This window comes from Cottoperca gobio, chromosome 22 (genome assembly GCF_900634415.1).
Source record: "Cottoperca gobio chromosome 22, fCotGob3.1, whole genome shotgun sequence".
Lineage (NCBI taxonomy): Eukaryota > Metazoa > Chordata > Actinopteri > Perciformes > Bovichtidae > Cottoperca > Cottoperca gobio.
Genome location: NC_041376.1, coordinates 10,907,016 through 10,929,339, shown reverse-complemented (window position 1 = coordinate 10,929,339; position 22,324 = coordinate 10,907,016). Strand labels below are relative to the sequence as shown.

Below are 22,324 nucleotides of genomic sequence, written 5' to 3'. Positions count from 1 at the left end.
CAACCCATTAAAACACAGTGTCTCCTCTATTAGCCTACACATAAGTATTATTAATAATTGCTAAAAGATGCAAATATAGACCAGAAACAAGATATTTAAACTTGCTCGGCACTAAACTGACTCACTACGGAGTTGCCAGTTTTGGCTGTCTATCAGCGCTACAATGGTGAATGTGCTCTTGGACGGGTAGATACATGGTGGGCTGGATTAGAAATAAATAAATTTAAGGTCATTAAAAATGTTATCATAAGCATGCTTATGAATATGGACATTTGCTATAAAAAAATGTATATCGCTAAATTGGAGCATTTAAATTGGAGGATACTACGACCAACCTGGCACTTCCTACTTGCGTTAGCTTGGCTACTCCCGTTAAAAAAAGAAAGGTACGAGCCATACAAGACGAGTAGGGTTCAAGAAAAGTGGACAGAGGAATTTTTATTTGTCCTCCACGAGTCGAATCGGGAGGGAAATTAGGTAAAACAAAAATAGAGCAGCTTTCTTCTTCTCTTTCTGGACAACAAAGGCTCAAACACAGGACAACTAATACAGCTGAACGATTAACTGAGGCATCTTTTGAGATCACATGGATTTTGGCTCAGGCAAAATAAACCTTCTCAATTGTGAAAGACTTTAAAGTAATTTAGTTATTATTATTATTATTATTATTATTATTATTATTATTATTATTATTATTATTATTATTATTATTATTATTATTATTATTATTATTATTAATATTATTATTATTAAGGTAATCCTGCTTTTAATTAATGTATTGGTTGACTACATTGCATAGTGTATGTTCTGAGAGGGATGACAGATTAATAAGCAGACATGCTTTTTATGACTGGAAAAGAAAGTGGCTCTCCTATTGACTTTGTCCTATCAATGTAAAACATAATGACATCACTGGTCTGCAGCCATAACCACAATGATGTCATTTATAAGGACATCATTATAAGGAGTAGTTTTGAAAATAATCACAACATAATCTATAGGGTACCAAAAGCATACAAACTACACCAACAAAGAAGAACATAGGTCATATGTTAAGGCAGAAGTTATATGAAGTAGCTGGTTTGATAAAACTACTGTACAAGCTGACATGCAGCCTAATAGTTCATCCCCACCTTTGTTTCAGTGTTTGTCCATCCCTGAGTTCTCATATAGTCACATTTATCAGTCAGTTAACAACTTCCCAGAGAATTTCCCGTCTCTCTCCTCACCCCTCTGGGTTTTCCAGTATGGAAGGGGTGCAGGGAAAGAACAGGTTCTTTCAAGCATTAACTTTTGAGTTACAAAGTAACCTGTAGGGAGAGTTGCCATAGAAACCTAGCTCATTATAATGAAGTCAAGTATGAAGGCAGAGCTGAAGTACACACCTACTCTTTTAACCACTATCAAACGTGTTTTTGCGTTTGTACTTTGGCACCAGACAGAGATGCTTCGGGACAAACATTAATTTCCCCAGCAGGGGAGATGTGAAGACCAACAGGGTAGTTTGGAAGCAGCTGGAAGAAATAGGTCAAGTTGGGGAGTCAATTTAAATCGTAAATTATTCTGTAATTGATGTTTTTTTTTAAAAAGGAGAGTCCAACTATGGGAAAAGTCAATAAAAACGGTGGACCTACAGTCTGATGAGAAGATATTAAAAAGGTGAGATTAGTAATTGTAATTAACACTAAATTTAAAGAAAGAGACACTATCTTTGAACTTTGTTTCATAGATCACTTGTACGAGAGTACAATTTAGTATTGTGGCTCAACAGCCTCGGGACAAGGAGTGAGTCAATGGGCTCCACAGGATCCAGACCCAGGCTGCGTAAAGTAGCTCCATGCAATAGCCTGCAAGAGGGGGCACTGCCCGAACCACAATGGACCCTCCCTGCTCTGCCAGTCACTGTGGAGCAGCAGTCAGGATCTCTGGGACAGAAGAAGACAACCTTACCTCCACTGAGACAGGAAATAACTCTTTCCACACTCTCAGGTTAGTAACTCCCCCGTGTCTAATGTTTCATTCCCTCTCAGGCTATTATTATTTTTACAGACCACTCTGTGTTGTGATACTGATTGTGTGTATGTGTGTGCTGCAGGAAACCTACAACCAAAGAAAAGTATCAATTCCAGCATCATTCACTCACATCCTCCCCGGATAACCCAGGTTAGCGCGGCAAAATCAGCTGCCTAATATAGTTTTTTCTAACTATAAAAGGCTATTTTTGTTGCCTGATTCATATGAGAAGTTGTTCATCTGTTCATTCCTGTGCTGGGACTCTAGCAGACATCATATTGCATTACTGTTTCTGACTGGTTGTGATGTTTACCCAGACATGCCATCATTATCTCTCCTTAGGCACTGCAACCACTGGCCCTTCAAATTGGCCATGCAAGCACTGCCACTCAAATTGCCATGGTGATACAAAATAGAGAAAATAAAAATATAGCTGCAGACTGTTCCAGCGTCACTGCCCCCATGCCATCTCAAAAAACAATGAGGAATTTGATGTTTGTTGTAGGGGAGGGACTGCAGAGATGGGGGTGTCCACCTGTTTTCTACAATCGGCCAGACAGGACACTGTGGCACCGGCAGGACGATTCAGGTAAAGCATCTTGACAAAGTACGGAAGAGCTGAAGTGCATCTATATCATCAATAATTCAGATCATGCATTTTTATATTGAGGCAAAATTAAAGTGTGCAGCAGTGCTTACAAGAGATAGGGGGGAAATAAAGAGGGAGAAGAGAGAGAAACAGCTGTGCGTGTGTGCTCTTCCACTCCCAGTGGATCTGATTAAAGTGTCTATGGAGTGGAAAGTAGGGTGGTCTACAGCCATGACTGGCCTTCAATGGGATCTATTTTCAGGGTACAGGGAACAGATAAGCCCCAACTATCACTGTAGATACACAGCCGCAGACATAAAGAAAAAGGGGTTTGAAGGAAAATCTCTCTTTTGTGGAATTTCTAACAACTCATAGACATCTGAAACTTGGCAAGGGCACGAGACACTACTCGTTTTGTGCTGTTGAATCTGTAACGCATGGCATTTTATAAGCTTGTCCTGTTTTCTTTTTAAAAAATAACCAGTAACTACAGCTGTCAAAAAACAATGTAAAAAGTACAATGTTTTCTCTGAAATATAGTGAAGTAGAAGTATAACGTAGCAGAAAAATAGAAACACTCAAGTGAAGTACAACCTCAAAATTGTACTTTAGTACAGTGCACAAGTACATTTCCACCACTGGTTTCCTATGGCACTGTGGTCTTTCTAGGGAGGAGTCCTGGAGGCCCAGACAGCTCTCACTCAACAGGCTCATCGGCATCGACGAGCTCACCTCCGACAAGCCAGAGAGCAGAGAAGACATAAGGTCGTCTATGGTAAGACTGCAAGTGTGTGATTCTAACAAGCAAGCTTAATACAAAAAATATATCTGAATGTAGTCTTCTGATTGATATGTCTTTTCATTTGGCCCTTTAGTTGGAGGTCCAAATACAAAAGGCACCCAGAGGCTGAAACTAGTGAGAAGGCCCACAGAGAGGGACATCTTCTGGGATGAGACCACAGGAGAAAGTCTGGACCCCAGCTGCTTTCTGGACCCGAAATATCTGCCTCACCTTTGTGAAGAGAGACAGCGTCACGAGCCAGACAAACAACTCCTATGCAGCGGAGAAGACCGGATCCAGAGAGATCGAGCTCCACGTACCGGAAACAGCGAGGAAAGAACTCAACAAACTGGACACAGAGGACTGTCTTCAGACAAAAACATAACATGGACAACCAAAAGGGAAACAGCGAGGATACGAGGTTTAAGAGGATTGAGAGGGATCTGGGACAATAAGCAATAACCATCTTGCAATATGAACAACATTCTTGATGTTCTGGGGACACTTCCTACATGGCTGAGTTTACAATGCCCTCTATGGGTGGAAGCAGTGAGAACACTTGCTGTCGAGGCTCATTTAGCCTTCCTCCCAATATTGATAGCAAACGTCCAAAAATAAATTTTATATTTAGTTCAAAGAGTTGGGATTCAAATCAGCCAGCTTTGAAGCTTCTTTTCTATGGCTGGGCATTTGTTAGAGAAATGAGCACAAAAGAACCCCTCAGTATAAAGATATCCTATTATTTGAAAAGATCTGCGGCTCTCGAACAATAATGAGTGGAAACAGGAAACTGCTAATTGCACCATCATTCTTGAAGTGGTCTCCCCGAGGCCGACTCTTAGCGGGTTTAGAGAGGCGGAGAGGAACTGGACTCAGACCAAACACCTGGGGCCGCAGCGGCCGACTAAATCCTTGTCCTAAGGCACGGTGCGTTAAGATGAACACTGCTGGGATCACATCCCTCCGCAGGGGGCTGGACAGGAATTAAACAAGCAAAGATAATCTGGCAGTGGTTGAGTAGAAGTATTTCCATAGAGGAAATGAGCATTAAACTGTATTAAAGAAAATCAAACATGAACCTTATTGTACTCTACCACTGGGTGTCATTATTGTGCTGAGGGACACAGTAAAGTAAACTGGAGAGCAGCTGCACGGTGTTTTGATATATAAACCTTTCGGTGTGAAAGATCATTTGGAGCATTTAAGGCTATGCAACCTCGTGACATGTTAACACGATTCATGACAATCCACACTGCTGCTTTACTTTTACACATTTATTTTTGCTTATTTTGATGATCGTTGTACAAAAGTGTTTCCTGTCTGTGTGGAGACAAGAGTAAACAATGATTCAATAAATAAATAATTAATGATTCTGAAAAAGACTGTAGAATTAAAGACCCAAAAGAAAAAGGTATAAGCTGAAGGCACTGGAGCAAAGCAACACATTAAAACAAGTCCATCTACTTAGCAAGCCATTCAACCAACAAAGCAAAGTCTGCCAGTGAGAGGCCACTGACTGCAGACTTGAGGAGCCAGACTGACCACATATTGGGATACTGAGGAGATTTAGAGTGGCCCAACTCTTCAAAAAACTTCTCCTTTTCCAGTTCGCTAGCCACACACACTGGGCCTTAAAGCCAAATCATCGTGGAGGGGGAGAGCAGAGAGGTCTCGGTGTCTGCCACTCCGTACTGCTACATAAAAAGAAGGTGAAGGATGCCGTGTGAGCAATTGGTTCCAATTGACAGAGGATTGGTCATGGTCAGCCTTCTGAGTGGAAATCCACGTGAGAATGTAGCATTTGGACCAGCAAGGGGCACAAGAGGCCAGCAGCAGACAATGAGGGCACTCAGAGGAGTCTGGCTGCTGTGGAATAGTGGGGCACAATCTCCTCACATTTAACCCTTCATCAGCTGGTCATTCATTTAACTTAATATCCTAAAAGGTGGAGCTTTCATAGTATGTAACAGAGTTAGCATGAAAGTCATCATAGTGAAGGTATAATACTAGTAAACAGTGAGACACATCTGCAATGCCTCTCTTTAAACAATGTCTTTATAATTAGGCATTGATTAAAAGGGGTCTCTACACTGAGCCTTGTGCAACAACAATAAAGATCAACATAATAAACTTACATTTCTACATTAATTAAGTTAAAGCACCTCTGCAACCTCAAGAGGCGACCCAACCATTTCCATCCTTGTGACTTTTTCACCAATTAGGCAGCTCCTGCTCGCTGAAAGGGACCGGCTGCTTTAAAGTCTCCGAGGGCCAGAGGGTCAGCGCTCAATCACAGTCTGGCTGGAGAGGTTGAGTGTTTGAACTAGCCACTAGTTGACAGGGCGGGGATGGGGTCAAAAGGGGTGGGGGAGTGATTGGTGGAGGGGCCAAGGACTCCTGCCAGCTCTAAAAGAGGAGTCTTTTGTAGCCAAGACACTGGCCAGTGCAGCCAGGCCTTTCACAGCCCAGCCGCCCCTCTCCTCCAGGCCCACAACAGCTGATGACAAGGCCCCAGCTGCTAATTATCCGGCTGATGGAGAGTCACTGAAGTGGGACTGTCAGAGTGAGGGGTGGCCCTTGTGTCTGCAATGGGATAAATTTGATGGGAGGGGTGGGGGATAAAAGAAGTTGGCAGGTAGGTTTTCAAAAGCATCTATCCGTCAACAAAAGCAATACTTCTGCCAGTCAAAGTTTGCACATTGTGAACAACACGGAATGAAAGCAAAATGATTCAGTCTTTTACAGTCAACTAATTACTTTTGACTGCTTTTTAAATTCCTCTCATTTGTGAGCTCTGCAGTAACAACAGGATAGTACCAAATGTATTTTATGGGGTCACATATCCGGTCTGAATCTCTGCACACACTCGGCAGTCTTCAGTCCCGTTACAGTATAGGGAACTGAGCACCTTTCCACCGAGCTGCTCTTCATGTATCCGTGCTACAGAATCATCTGCCCAGAGGATACTGGAGCACTTCCAGTTGAATTCCATATGAAGTACTCTTTGGATTGAAGTTCTCGGGCTGAAAGTAAGACAGACAGACCATCGTTTAGTTTCAGATGACGTGCATTAAGCAAAAATGTTTGATACAAAAACTACTGTAAGCTTACATGTTATAATCCGTGGTTTGGCAGAGGAATAAACCTGCACTGAATGCTGGTCCACACAGCACCCAGAGAGCGTCATGTCAGGCACTTTGAAATACAACTGTGAAGAGAACAGTGGAAGTGTTAATGGTTTTACAACCGAATGATTATATATTAACAGATCCCTTGTTTGATCTTACCCATCAACTGTTTAAAAAAATGCTGCAGCATGCTGAAGTTGTAAATAAATAAACTGGATCATGATTATCACCACACACAATAACTTACCTTGATGTAGGCTGTAAGTTCTGTGCAGAGGGGGTCCGTAGGTCCTGGTGTTGGCCCAGAAAAGATGATCTTGCCGTCCATTGTGACCTCACGAGATTTAGGGAACTTTTGTCCTAAATATCAGTGAGGGTTAAACTACTTATTAGTTTATTTTCCAAATATGCAGCTGCGTCATAGTGTTTTGTTTTTTTAACATGCTCAGGAGCGCAGTGCATACCCAGGGCCCAGATCAGCAGGTTCTTTTCCTTCGAAACATCCAGTTGTCCGGAGCTCACCTTCACATCCGCAACACCAATCTGATCCCTGCACAGGACACAGAGACCACATGCAGATGTTAGTGCCAACAAACTGAATGAAGAGGTTCGCAACTAATGAAAACAGATTTGACACCAGAGAACTGAACATCTGGATGGGTCATTTTTTTAAATTGAGAGTTTTATCATCTCTGCTGTACAAGAAAACCAACAGGGACAGTGTAAAAACTGGTCAGCAGAATTAGTGGTCTAATGATGTAATAAATGTTTCAAAGGGTTTTAAGTGCAACATCTCTGCAAATTGTGTGAGTACTTTATCATATGGTTACACGTAATGGAGTTGAGCTTGAGACATGTAGATTGTTATTAGGTTTACTTTGTCTATTGGGGGTCTTACTTGGCTGTTAGAGGACTCATTCATTCAGCTAAGAGGAATTATTTAGTGCGCCGTGATGAGACCAGTGCAGGTGTTTGGCAAAATAACTGTGCAGTTTAATTAAGAATGCAGGACGGCTCTATTCCATATTACAAAAGGCCCATGTAAGAGACCATGAAACATATATAAATGATGTTTTCAGCAAAAGATAACGAGTCTAATAAGTGGTGTTTCTGATGTTAATGTTTAGAAATTCAATTGTTTTTAAAAACTAATTATCTCATTGATGCTGCTATTTGCTTGTCAGCTGGAATTCATTTTACATTAGTTTGCCTGCAAACCTATGTGGTCATCAGTAGTACCTACTTTTAATTAGATCTGTTAACTGTCCAACTTCTATATCTATAATTTATTACCATCAGGTGTTAAAACAGAATGGCATCTTGTGGAACTTCATGTATATAGTTTGTCATAAGACAGATGTACTTAACTTATAACCACTAAAACTAAACTATTAAAAAAAAGAGACCTTGATTTCTGATTGGATATCAGAATGACAATTTACCCTCAAAGATGCCATGGACTGTGATGGCATTAAACCTCTTTACCGCTCTACAGGAAATAAAACCTAGCAAGTGCTCAGGACTAAAAGATTACATCCTCTTACCTGTTAAAGAATGGCATGTGTGCTTCACAGTACTCAAAGCTGTTCTTCACACTCTCGTGAAGTTTGAGGGTTACTGACACACGCAGCTGGCTCTCTTCTTCCCTCAGTTGATACGTACCAAGGATGGGGGGAACAGGGACCTAATGTGAAATTGCAGGAAAGCCCTCGAGACATTAGCACAAATATTTGGGATTAGACGTACGTTAGTATGTATGTTTCATACCTGAGATGTATAGCTGCATAGTCTAAAAGGCTCAAGAGGAGGAGAGAAGGGGAACTTATATGGCCCAGAGAAAGCTGAGCCATCAAAGTTATCCACGCTGCTGGCAGTCAGGATACTAGAATCCAGTGAGGTGACACAAGGATGCACCAGGATGTCCTGTAGTGGAGAACCATTAGGTGGCAGTGTGAGGGTCACTGTCACATTTGGGAGCACCCCTTCCACTTCACACTGTTGACAGAAGGACAAAAAAGTAGAATGAAGGAAAATAATGGAACAAAGCTAATTAAAAAAATGTTTTTACTTTTACACTTTGCTCTTACTTTGCACATCACAGTGCCATAAACATCCCACAGGTCCTGTCGGCTACGGTTTCCATACTGCATGGAGCGTACAGTTTCCATCAGCGCTACGTTAACCGCAGCTCGACCGCGGTGGAGCCCCGTCTTCCAGGCTGGCTGCTTCTGGTTCCCAGCAGGAGTGGGCACTGTGGGTGTAGCAGGTGCCCCCAGTAGTGGCACATCCAGGGGTGTGCCAAGTGGACAAACCTGTAAGAGTACAGAGGGCAGCATCGCCAGGCGAGAGGCCAGCCCCTCGCTATCAGGCTTACCCCCTGAGCCGAGGAGAAAAGTCTGCAGACCTGCCAAGAGTGTGAGGCCCTGAGAGACAGACAACAGGCTGGCTAGGGCTGGCCGTGGCTCAGCAGGGACATCCACTAAAGGCAGACAAGCTAGGGTTAGAGGCCCGTGTGAGATGGTCAACACTGGCCAGAGTATTCCCTTTCCAGGACTGTCCACATGCAGCTCCAGGGCTGGTGATCGCTGACGATGAAGGCAATCATCTCTGAGAGCTACATATGCCTTGTCTGGGTCTGAAAGCCCCAACTCAGTGAGCAAGAGCTGCAGTACAGTATTGTCTTCTGGGACTGATATATATGAGGAACCTGCCAGGCTCTTTGCACGGTGCTCCACTGTAGCAAACCTCCTGTGGGGACACACACAATACATTACAAAACACTGCAGGCTGCAAGCAGTGTGACAGCAGACATTTTATGACAATAGAGTGCTGCTACGGTATCTACACTATTATAAACAGGAAGTGGAATATGAGGGCCATTATAACTCGCATAACTGTACATACCTTGTAAAGCATATTGACACATGTTCTCCCTTCTCGTGAGAAATAATCCACAAAGCACGCACACTCATTTGTCCGGCTGCACTGAAGTCCTCAATTTACACACTGTGACTGCAATATTAATATTGGCATCTTACCGTGCAGTTGTTAAATTCAAATATTCCTCACTGTATGAATTTGACTAACGCAGAAACCTACTTCCTGCTGCTGTATCATGTGACCAATCACACGACATCCGCGCTTGCGCTTTTGCAAGCAGCTGTTCCCACCCTTCTCCACCCATACAGGAAGCTGGGCTGCTAACCAGCTAGCTGTCAACAAAGGGCAAAACTGTACGAAATCAGCAAATCCATGTGGAAGTCGGCGGTATTGCCGACTTTGAGCTCCTTCCTCTAAATTGCATTTCTCTACTCTGCCAGCGGAATCTGAAACATGGCGACAACTGCTCAGCTGTTCGAGGTAAAATGACTGCTGCACCGGAGAGCTGTGTTAGCTGTCATGCTAGCTAGGCTGCTAACTATCATTAACGGTAGCTTAACGGTACTGACTTATTCATCTGAGTGTGAATAGAGGATAGACAATGACCCACACAGCTGTCGTAACATAGAAAGATTGGTTTCAAATACAGATTATTTGAGTTTACTCGGGGTAACGTTAATGTTATTGACTGTCAGTGTGCAGTAAAAGCAAGACAGATGCTGTAAAACGTCATAGCAGGGTGTAACGTTATTCGTGTAGAAGGTTAAGTCTATTCTTCTTCTAGTATTTCGGGTTGATAGCTGGTGTGTTGCTCATATTATTGTGTGAGACATTCATCACTTCCTCTCACTCCTCAGGAGCCCTTTGATGCAGATGAGTATATCGAAAGGTTGGCATGGAGGACACCTGGAGGGGGCTCCAAAGGAGGAGCTGAAGCATTTGACCCCAAAAGGTACTGTAGGCATTTATCATTTACTGTATCGCACACATCTTCCCTCCCTTGAATATATGAGTCTACAGTAACTCAGTAGAATACCATACTTCTGGTTTTAACCTTGGCTTTGGTGACAAGTTGGTGAATAGCATTACCAATATGTCACCCGGTTCCTTAATACATTGTTGTTGTCTCTCATTAATTCAAAAACATCTCCAATGTTGCCCTATCAAGAGTATTTTTACATAATCCAAATGTACAACAGAGAGATAAAAGCAGCATCGATTGAGCTTTGTTTTCTCACATGATTAATAATATGATAGTTAGAAGGTCATTTCTCAAAAAAGCTTGCTTTGTTTTCCATTGCAAATAATATTGCTTTTTTAATAAGCAATGCAGCTTTTCCACTCATGTCTGCTGACAGTGTATCACAGCTGATAAACTCTGTAACGGTGCACTCTCTTGGTATGATCTATGTCTGTCTTTGTGGCCTATACCACAATGTTATTCACGCCTCGTCTTTTAAATGTGTCGCTGAAGTTAATTAGATGTTGACATTAAGATATTCTTCCTATATCGGGTCATAAGGTCATACTAATAAACCAGAAATACCTTTCACATACAGTCTGCCTAAAGCATATGTCTGCACTTCTTGGCTGGTTTTAAAGGGGTTACGAGCAAACATAATACTTAAAAATAAGTAGATGTATTTTAAGTTAATAGTCTTAATATACATTAAGTTACTTTCTTTCTTACTTTGAATTTCAACTAAATACTCCTGCACTGAAAGCTCTTCGTGGTCTCTTATATGCTAATTAAGTGTTTTTGATGGTCGGGTTGGAGAAAGACAGGAAATATCTGTTTAAGATTTAGTTTCGTGGTATTTTCACAGCTTGTTGTTATGTTTACACTTGGGGACCAAGTTATTTCTCGTAAGCAAAAATGCCACAACAGTTTAACTCTGCTGTGGATCCGTCCTGCCTTATCTACTTCCTCCACAAAACTGTTGCCACCACCTCCTCGGAAGCTCTTAGCGAGGAGCCGGAGACAACGTATCTGTGGAGGCCACCATACTGTGAGTCACCAGCCCGAGAATGAGTGTCTATTGGGAAGGGATGGGAGATGTCTTTAAGCTGTAGCCAGTGCAGAGGGAATTAGTCAAGAGATTATACACTCATCATTTTGGGATGTTTCCTACTCTGTGAAATGTGGTGCTGACTTAGAACATTTGCACTGCCATCCTGATGGCACTTAAAATGCAGCTGACGAAGTTGCTAGTTTTCAGAGCTTCTTAAGTCTGGGGACCCAGGAATTAAGCCTCCGACACTGTTCTGTAACTAACTATAACTGTAACTGTGAGGTCACTGGGACAGGTTTAACCTTGTGGTACATAAGTGCTCCTTCAGAGTAAGAGCATTGTCTGTGTGTTTCACCTGTCGTGTATGTTGATTAGACCACTGTGGAGTTCTGGATCTACAGTCTGTTCTTCCTCTGTGATAGGCTGCTGGAAGAATTTGAGAACCACATAGAAGAGCTGAAGCAGTTGGATGAGAAGATCCAGCGGCGGGTGGAGAAGCTTGAACATCAGTGTCACCGCGAGGCCAAGGAATTTGCCCACAAAGTGCAAGACTTGCAGAGAAGCAACCAGGTATGTTTTCTGGGGTCAAACAGCCAATCAGAGATGTTTTTATCCATCATCACATTATAGAAAGACTTTGATCTTTACTTTATATTCCCTCTATTCTTTGTCAATTCAGGTGGCATTTCAGCACTTCCAGGAGCTCGATGAGCATATTAGCTATGTGGCTACCAAGGTTTGTCACCTTGGCGACCAGCTGGAGGGGGTGAACACGCCTCGGCAGAGGGCCGTGGAAGCTCAGCGTCTGATGATCTACTTCAACGAGTTCCTGGATGGAGACCTACGCAGTGACGTCTTCAATAACCCAGACAAGGTGAGTATTCTGCCTTCCATTCACTTCAGTGAAGGTGTAAGAGTGTGTGACCATTGACGAGGACCCCTGCTGGGACACTGCTGGAGGTGAGAATGAACAGGATTATGAGGTAAACCATCCATATCAATTTGTCAAGTTTATCCCTTTAGTTGGATCCCTCGGCTAATTTGGATTAATAAACTGTCATTTGCTGTCTAACAATGCCTGGCTGATTGACTAGCATGGATGTCAACATGCTCATGTCAACCCTAATTGCATTTACAGAAGGTTGTCTGGGAGCGAGAATTTGCTTGGTCCTCAGCTTTGTGTCGCATTACAGCAGCAAAGAGCTTGTGGCATTATGGTACATGTAAGGGCGGTGATAACATGCATGCAAGAAGATGAGATGCACACTTTTACTTAGTTCCTGCCTACACAGGGGACCATGTTGATATTAGACAAGAGACCCCTGAAAGTTTGATTTTGCAGTTTTCTAAGTGACAGCAGGGAGATTGGGATGCTTTAGATTAAGTCCTGTTCGTAGCAACATCATAAATTGATGCAGAGCAGTGAGTCTAGGGGTCAATCCCAGAGACGAGAGCTGGAGATGGAGCTAGTTTTTCCGGAGAGGCATGCAGAAATATCTGGCCAGATTCCTTTTCCTGAGCATACCTCCAGACGAGGGGTAAAGAGGAAAGCTGCAAGTGAATAGCTGAAGGGGGATGGCTTTGCTAATCCTTCTGAAAGGGAGGGCTGGGCCGCCAGCGTGGAGACAAGTGCTGCTAAACCCTGACTGCAGGGAGACGGCTACATTACTTACATGGGATTTAGCTAATCTTAGCTGGGGGACAGATACTTAGAAAACCTTCGCCGAGCAGAAAGGCTGGATCCTCCTCACGGGAGCAGAGTAATGATGTTAGCTGAGGCAGGCATCTGCGGGAACAGAGGAGTTGCGGACGGCGGGCCTTTCGTAGGTCTGGGGCTTTTTCAGCCAGTGTGTATGTCATGAGGGGCGGGGGGAGGGGGGGTTCTCGACAGGGCCCCCTTTTTTAAGACAGATATCCCTGGCCGGACAGATTATTGAAGGCGATTTAGACTCCTGTGGGATTACAGCCCATTCAGAAAAGCCATGCCAATATAGAGTTGGATGTGCTGCTAAATCAGGACTGCTGCTGTTGCTGCTGCCGATGCCCAGGTGAGCGCAGCCTGTCTGTTATCAGCTCCCTGTTCAACATGGGGAGGTGGAGGAGGGCAGCTCTAAAATGATGATCCCCCAAGTGGAGACACCGCCGGCGGCCTGCCAGCTTTCTGTCTGGATGTCCACCTCTCATAGTCCTGTCGTGCTCTCTCTTTTCTCCTCACCTGACTCTCTCTTTCTCTCTCTCTCTCCTGCAGATTAAGGAGGCTGCTGATATAATTCAGAAGCTGCATCTCATTGCCCAGGAGCTGCCATTCGACAGGTGAGTCAGGCATCCTGCAGGCAGCTTTAGACAAGAGCACTGTCAAACAAGGGGAAGGTGGTGTATTAGTGATGTAGACTATTCCTCACAGTGTGAACCCAACGCAGTACAGATCAAGTTTTAAATCCTTCAATTCATTATCATAACTAGTTTATAGAAACTTTCTTAAATCTATAGCGGGATATCATTTGTAATTGTCACCTTGAAGATTAATTATCTTTTCTTCTGACAGATTTGCAGATGTCAAGGCAAAAATTGCAAGTAAGTTTGTGGAAAAACTCAACATGTTTCCATAAATACATCAGAAGTTGGCTACAAAGGGTTGTATTATTTGTGTTTGTTTGTGTTTCTACACAGGTAAGTACCATGACCTGGAGCGGCAGTTAATTCAGGAGTTCACAGCTGCCCAGCGCAGGGGTGAGATTGGACGTATGCGGGAGGTGGCAGCGGTTCTATTACATTTCAAGGTGACCCGGAAGAATCATATTTGATGTCTACGTTTGATTTTTAGTCCACATTTATTCTAACCATCAGTCTTTGATCAGTCACACACTTCATACATCTTATACTGTTCTGACATGCACGTTTGCTTTGAGTGATTATAATCTTGCAATATTTTTGTTCAAGGGCTATGCACACTGTGTGGATGTCTATATCAAGCAGTGTCAGGAAGTGAGTGTAAAAAGTTTCTCTTATACATAATATTCCACTTTTCGATCAGCCAGTAATACCCACAGACTCCTGGTTAACCGTGTGTTGGTCTCTCTAGGGGGCCTACCTGAGGAATGATGTGTTCGAGGACACTGCAGTTCTCTGCCAGAGGGTCAACAAGCAGGTGGGCGAGGTCTTCAGCAGCCCAGAGACTGTTATGGCCAAACTCATCCAGAACATTTTCGAAAACAAATTACAGGTATTTTCATTACTTCTCATTTTTTTTAGACATGGCTCGTTTGTCATGTTTTATTTAACACCTTTGTGTCTGCAGGCCCACGTTAGGGAAAAGCTGGATGAGACTCGACACTCTGATGTAGAACAGTACCTCAAGAACCTCTATGACCTTTACACCAGGTATTAAACATGTCCACATGTGTTTTAATGCACTTCCTGTCTACGCAGTAACATTTATGCTTACATTTTTACACACTTTATTTGAACTGTTTTCCAGGACCACTTTATTGGCCACCAAGCTGGCAGAGTTCAACCTGGGCTCAGACAAGCACACTTTCCTGTCCAAGCTGATAAAGAGCATCTTCTCCTCATACCTGGAAAGCTACATTGACATGGAGAGGGACTACCTCCGCACGCGAGGTGCCATGATTCTGCAGCGCTACTACGACTCCAAGAATCACCAGAAACGTCTAATTGGCACCGGCAGGTCAGACCTTTATAATCTCACTTTTTCCCCCACATCAAGATGGGTTAGAATCAGTATTTGAATATGTTTCACAAAAGGATAAGATATAACGGTGTAATGAAACCACCATCTGTGTCTTTCTACAGTATCCAAGAACTGAAGGAGCGCATCAGACAGCGCACCAACCTCCCCCTTGGCCCTATCATTGACACCCATGGGGAGACCTTCCTGTCCCCAGAGCTTGTTGTCAACCTGCTGCAGGAGACACGTCATGCCTTTGAGAGATGCAACAAGGTGAGGCTACTAAAAACAAGGTTCTGCTGAGAAAAGCAGTTGTAGAGAGAAAAGCCTGCTGGGCTAAAGTAGATGTGTTCCCTTTCTTTCTGCTTGTGCGCTGACAGCTTTCAGACCCTTCAGACCTGCCCAAGAACGCCTTCTCAATCTTCCTGCTGCTGGTTGACCATCTGTGTGTGGAACACATCGACTACGCCCTGGAGATTGGCCTCTCAGGTACATCCAATTCAGAATATTCTAACCAAAATCTGTACTTGCTGTGTGTGTTGATGCTCACGTCAGCTATGTCCCAAATCAGGGACTGGATTATTTTAGGGAAGCAGACCACAAAGGTGTTTCCTTCAGCCTACGTCCTCTCATGTAGACTAAAACGAACTGTGCATCCAGGTAGTCTTTGTCCACTAGTTAAGGAACATTTCCATTCAAACAACCGACAGATTGTTAGACAACAGCATTCTCCATGCAAGATTCTTGGTATCCTACAGCATCCACAGCACGAGTTATCATGTTTTACATAAACACCTGATGGACGACTGGGAAGCAAAGAACTGGCTCAGTGGTAAATATGTACACCTTCTATTTGTCTGTGAGATCCAGTGATTATCACACCCACACTGCCAACAACAGGCAAACAGTACAGTTTGGAACAGATAGTTCACCATGTAGATTATGTTTATTTGTGTACCTGATTGTGTTTGATGAGTTGACATGGATGGCCTGAATGCATCATAGACTACAATTGAGCAAAGAATACGCGAATTGTGTCCTCGAAAGCCAAAAAACAAAATATAGTTCCAGTTCTTGGCTGCATGTGGAGGAACCGTATCGTGACGTCATCGCAGTTGTTTTGCTTTTGACACGTAAAGAAAAAAAACTTCATAAAATAATACCCTGTTGGTGAAGTTACATGCCCCTTATACTTTGTCATAAAGCAGATTAGGCTTTTTGTTATGAATACCATACAATGGCACAACCAACATGTGTAATGGCAGTTAACAAAAAAAAAAGAGAAATATTCAAGTTGCTTTGATGCACAGCAGGTTGTGCCTGTGTCACTTCTCTTCCTTCTAAATGTGGCTGAATACAGGAGGTAGCTTATCGTTTTCACGCAGCTACAGTGGAACGTAACATGTTTATTTACCACCCGGTGCTCAATTCATAAAGTATATTCCTCATCAAAGAAATGCACGGATGTCCCCAGAGTTTGAAGGCTTCCTCTTCACTGTCTGATGCTGAATCAGAAACATTGCTGTGATTTTTCTAATGTTGCATTTCTGTGGTTTTCTGCCCCTTTGTGAATCCTATTAAATGAATCCTTTCACCTGCCCTTTGGTTTATTGTCCGGACTTTTCCTCTTTCTCTTTGATCTACAGCGATTCCCTCATCAGATGCCAAGAATGCCAACCTGTACTTCCTGGACGTGGTTCAACAGGCGAACTCTATCTTCCACTTGTTTGACAAGCAATTTAATGACCAGCTCATGCCTCTAATAAGGTCAGATCTGGGTCCAAAGTTAAAATCATGTATATTCCACAGTTTTAAGTTATTCTATTGCCACTGCCTGTCATCAACACATACTTTTAAGATGAAAGGAATATCTCTGATTTTACCTTTTTTTTTTATGTCACCAGCTCATCTCCAAAGTTGGCCGAGTGCCTGCACAAGAAGAAAGAGGTGATTGAACAGATGGAAGTGAAACTGGACACAGGAATCGACAGGTCAGTATGTTTAGAAATTGCTCTTACATGTGCTGTGTTTATATGTACAAAGAAATAATAGAACAATAAACATTTTCCAATGTATTTTTCTGCTACACACAGAACAATTAACTGCATGGTGGGTCAAATGAAGTACATCTTGGCAACAGAGCAGAAGAAGACTGATTTCAGGCCCGAGGACGAGAACAACGTCATGATCCAGTACACTACAGTAAGAGATGCCAGGCCGCAGCTTCCACCGCTCACATGCAAAGCAAAACAAATCAGCAAATGCAACTTGCAAATATCTTAACGTCAGTCCATCTTGTTGCTCTTATAATAAACACTGAATGTTTTCACATTGCCTTTGGTTTTTGTCAGCCTGTTGTACTTGTGTCCCTGTGTGTCTCCTCGCCTGGCAGGCCTGCTCCAAGGTATGCGCCTACGTCAGTCGGCAGGTGGAGCACGTGCGGAAGTCCATGGATGGGAAAAATGTGGACACAGTGCTGACGGAGTTGGGCGTTCGTTTCCACCGGCTCATCCACGAGCACCTACAGCAGTACAGCTACAGCTCAATGGGAGGCATGCTGGCCATCTGCGACGTGGCTGAGTACCGACGATGCGCCAAGGATTTCAGGGTGAGCGAGGGGGCATAGGTCCAGGATACGCTGGTCACAGGGCAAAGCATGGCTCCTCTAACAAAGACCCTCGGTGTGTTTGTTCTTACATTAAATGGTCAGGTCGATTCAGGTGAATGCTCTTAATCGTTTGGGCTGCAACGAAGGATCATTTTCATCCTTGATTATTTGATCGATTCTTTTAAGTTAGTCTATTAAATTTCATCACAAATTCCCAAAGCTTAAGGTGTCAGTGTCAGCTGTTAAAAGGTTTTTATTGTATAACTATACTATACAGAAATCACGTAGGACACCATGAAACCTTTAAATGTTTGACCTTTGTTTTATAAATTACTGCCAAAACAGTCAAATTAAATCTGTGACTTATCATCTGTCATGACAGCGTCGCATGTATGCAGGGAATACCTTGGGGTAAATATTTAACAAGGTATAATAAGTGTGCGTGCTTGTCCTCCAGGTCCCTCTGGTGCTGCAGCTCTTCGACACACTCCACGCCCTCTGCAACCTCCTGGTCGTTGCCCCTGACAACCTGAAGCAGGTCTGTTCAGGTGAGCAGCTCACCAATCTGGACCGAAACCTCCTGCACGCCTTCGTCCAGCTCAGAGTGGACTACCGTTCCTCCAGACTGGGCCGACACTTCAGTTAATGATTGATTCAACACCTCGCTGCCCTCCGTCCAGTGACCCATGCTTTGATGAGACGATGCACCTTGAAGATTCCCATCCCTGCTTCAGAGGAAGCATCGGCCCCGGCATACAGACTTTTCTGGGGCTGCTTTGTACATCATGGAGACAAAGGCTACTGCTCCTTGAATGTGGGAAATGTGCATTTTTCCATTTTGTTTCATTGTCAATTTGTCCAATCTGAAGAAATTTAAATGTCTATTGACTTAAATCCATTTGTTTTTAAATACTAATCCACCACCAATCCACATGGCTAATATTTCTGACATATTGTAAGTAAATGGACAACCTTGATTTCTGTGTTTATGTAAAAAGAAACTTTTCTTTTTTTGATTGTGCCAAATATATAAATTCTGTGGCCGCAATTGTGCACAGGAATAGACCCTAAAGCTGCTGTAAAGGGTCAGCAATGGCGCTGTACTGTCACACGTCAGGTCTGCAGTAGCACTGTGTGTCGGGAACAGCTACCCTTTTGTAATGAAGTGTAGGGGACCTGACAGAGACGGCCCCACCGAGCATGAGATGTAGAGCTCTGTCTGGCTAGAAGAGACACATGACCACCTCTCTAACCTTTGACTTCTGACCACAAAGTCGAGGTCAAGAGGCCATCACTGAGAAGTGTGATCTGAACTATTAACAAGTCTGAGAACCTCTCTGGAGGTGTGGGTGGTCCCTTCTTAGGCTAAGATGACTGGTGTGATGGGTCAGTGAGCATGTGTCACTGTAATTGCACAGATCAACACTTGCTCATCCAGCGGCGCACACAGTCCAAAGACATTGTTGGCTGGATCTGCAGTGTTTCTGGGTCAGGGGACACTGAAATGTTGACCCTTTGCTGATTAGAGAAACAAACTAGAGGGGACTTCTTCACACAGGGCTTATTTAGTCTCAGTCACTGTCTTCTGCACAAAAAAAAAGAAGGAAGGAAGGTCGATCATGTCCCTGATGCCTGAAACTGTCTCCTAGCAAAGCTGCTCCCGCTGTACTGCTGTTTACCTTAATTAGTGACTCATTAAAAAGATGTTGCATTTTATTATTGTCCCTCTTCTGAACATCCTTAATAAATGGGAAGCTGTGAGTAGAAAGTTTGGCCAGTTCCTCTCCGCGAATGTCACTTTCAAAGTGAGATGAAACAGTCTTCCTTTCTATAGAAGTCATCAAGTATTCATGGGAATTCTTGCCTCCAGAGTAAAGTTCTTTCTTAGACTTCAGGAAGTGAGTAGAGCCAGAGGGGATTAGATATCTACGAGTTGATGAATTGTGTGCAGTAGTCATGGACTGGGGGAGAGCCGGAGAGATAGAGACGCCTGAGAGCTCAGTTCCAGCTCCGGCTGGTTAGTGTTGTGTAAAAGGTACACACAGTGCTGTGCAAGTTCAAACAACATAATTAATTAGGCTAATATTAATATTATCAATGCCACATAAATTCAATTCTCTCAGCCCTAATCACAACTGGATAGCTTGTAAAAATTATTTTGTTAGGCTCTGATGCAAACAGTGGGTCTTTTCCAAACATTTGAAAACTATTTGTTTTTGCGGCGATTAATGTGCGTGGCGCAGGAAGGGGTTGGGGGAGCGGAGCCGGGCCAGGGACGATAACTGATAACTGGTGTGGAGACGGAGGCAGAGTCGCAGCTTGGCCCCAGGGACTCCCAGCGCAGGCACATGGAAGAGGGGGAGGGATGTGTTTTTTGGGGTGGGTGTTTGAGCAGGTGGAGGGGATTAGTAATACTGTCAACACTGGAGAGCTGGATAAGACTGTCCTCTCTTACTCGTCGGTTTGAGCAGCTCTTGCATACACATTCAGACACATAAAGACGCCAACACATACAAACACAGGGGCGTCAGTACAGGAAAGGGAAACGTATCTGTTGTTGTGAACTGACCATGGACAAGTTCATGTTCCACCTTTTGATTCTACTTCTCGTTGAGGCTTTTTCCTGCAGCAGGAGTTTTCACTCATGCACATCCTGTAAAGACAATAACACTCAATAAGCACCTTTAATATGTCCCTGTAGTCATTCAGATACTAGGAAAGCTCTTCCTTATATCACAGTGATTATCAGCCCTGAAATAGTAACTGTACAATCACTGCTGTCCAAGAACAGGTGAAGTGAAGACTTCTGGATGTTGATACAAAAGTTACTCTGGACCTTTTTATGTAAGTGCAAAAACCCGTACACATTCATATTCAAGCTAAGATTCAAATTTTGAAATTCTGCAACCACTGACCGCAGACACCCTCAATTGTTTCCCCTATTTAATGCATCTCCCTCCCTTTGTCTCCTCTGCCAAATCATTATCCGTACTTTCCTGTCTTTCCACTCTTTCTGCACACCCGGCTAGTCCTCCAACATCCCATAAATCCTTGCTTTCGGCGCATTGCTGCTACCCCAACTAGGCCGGCCCTCCCTCTGCCTCCTGGAGCACTGACAATAAAGCATTACAGCAGTCAATCCATGTCAACAACAGCTTTGCTTAATTCCTGCTAAACACGTTTAAACTAAATCTTCACCTAATGATGCATAATGATTTGCTCTTTAGTGTGCTGGCGGCTCGTATCAATTTCGGAGGTTTATTTTACCCGCCATCGGAAAGATGACTCAGGTGGTCTAGCTGTAGCTGACAGACAGGGACAGTATTAAGGAACTCCCTGTTAAAATTAGTCAGGTAATTGAGACTAGACACATTGCAGAGCGTAATGCCCTCATACAGAACACGTCTGGCTTTCACATGCAGTTGGCTCTTACTATTTTAAAACATAATAGAAATCTGCCTTTACACATCATGCAACAGATTTGATCAGTGTCCACTGTTTGATTATATAACGGCAGGAAACCTCAGAGTATAGATAGAGAATTGTGTCCTTTTCAAATGTATTCTTTAGTATTTCTCTGTGAGAGACTTTCATGATGTGGGCACACAGCCAGGCCCTCTGATGTGATGCAGATGTTGCCCTGGCCTTGACCTCCTGCCCATACGATGCCGGGGCCAAAATGGGCACAGGTGCCGCGCCACCTTCAGTCTTGGGCAGCCGGGAGCTGCACTGTGCAGGATGTGAATGGTGCCAACTCTCCTCCTTTGCTCACTTTTCTCATTACCAAGGTCTAGTCTGATGGGGCTTAAAGAAACTCTCCCTTGATTCCTGAAATCATACTCAACCATCCTTTTGATGATGCTAAACTAGTGTGCTTGTCCTTTTTTTCCCTCCACCCTCCCCCACGACTTCTCTCCTATAAGAACACTATTAATTCTCTGCCATAGTGGAGTGTTTTCCACTGCTATTTCCTGGCCCGGTGCCTGTGCCTTGCTCTCTCTTGGCTGGGTTTGTCTGGTTGACTGCTCCACAGGAACAGACTGGCACTCTAGCTGAGGGCTCCAGGGTCTGCACACACAATCCACTAAACATGTCTCTGTGTGAGGAGCTGCACTGCTTCCCAAATATGAAGTAGGAGTCCTGATTTCCCCATATATTAAGGCTATTTAATAAGCTGTAATTATAATTATTCATGTGTACTTTTCTTTATAATTATTAATGTAAAGTAGCTTTAGTAGCATACAGCAATATATGTTGTTAAAAAGGGTTTATATTGTTATCTTGATATAATATACATGCATGCTTAAAATCCTACAACATAAACCCACTGGCTGTCAAATTGGCAGATGTACAAATACACGTAAAAATGCATACACGACATATTAAAATCACACAGTGACAGTATAGAGAACAAATTGATTCTGATGGTTAAGGGACTTCAGTGCTAAACACATTCACACACAGGGCAAACAAACATCTGTTTGTTTGTAAGGCCTATGGCCCTCCTAACCCACTGATGTTGAACCAAGCCTGCACACATGCCAGAGAAACAAATGAGGTCTCTCTCTCCTCCACAGAAAATGAAACACTGCATCACCAAAGCATGTGCATTTGTCTAATCAAGC

General features: G+C 43.4%; 2 protein-coding genes and 1 long non-coding RNA gene across 3 annotated transcripts; 2 read left to right on the top strand and 1 right to left on the bottom strand.

Moving 5' to 3' along the window:
- Positions 1–2,415: 2,415 nt before the first annotated feature.
- Positions 2,416–3,617, top strand: LOC115027092 (uncharacterized). The gene is made up of 3 exons (XR_003834353.1): positions 2,416–2,602; positions 3,272–3,377; positions 3,478–3,617. It is a non-coding gene; the product is annotated as an uncharacterized LOC115027092 (long non-coding RNA).
- Positions 3,234–9,700, bottom strand: ap5m1 (adaptor related protein complex 5 subunit mu 1). Its single transcript, XM_029460137.1, has 8 exons — positions 9,416–9,700; positions 8,599–9,259; positions 8,279–8,506; positions 8,056–8,195; positions 6,976–7,061; positions 6,759–6,871; positions 6,495–6,591; positions 3,234–6,406 (listed from the first exon to the last, which is right to left on the bottom strand). The coding sequence occupies exons 1-8, from the start codon at positions 9,481–9,483 to the stop codon at positions 6,324–6,326; spliced, it is 1,476 nt and encodes a 491-aa protein (XP_029315997.1). The 5' UTR covers positions 9,484–9,700; the 3' UTR covers positions 3,234–6,323.
- Positions 9,656–19,467, top strand: exoc5 (exocyst complex component 5). The gene is made up of 18 exons (XM_029460136.1): positions 9,656–9,871; positions 10,249–10,343; positions 11,826–11,973; positions 12,083–12,277; positions 13,652–13,716; positions 13,949–13,977; positions 14,074–14,183; positions 14,344–14,388; positions 14,486–14,626; positions 14,702–14,784; positions 14,882–15,091; positions 15,217–15,364; positions 15,472–15,580; positions 16,738–16,858; positions 16,996–17,082; positions 17,185–17,293; positions 17,484–17,699; positions 18,157–19,467. The coding sequence occupies exons 1-18, from the start codon at positions 9,845–9,847 to the stop codon at positions 18,343–18,345; spliced, it is 2,127 nt and encodes a 708-aa protein (XP_029315996.1). The 5' UTR covers positions 9,656–9,844; the 3' UTR covers positions 18,346–19,467.
- The last annotated feature ends 2,857 nt before the right edge of the window (positions 19,468–22,324 follow it).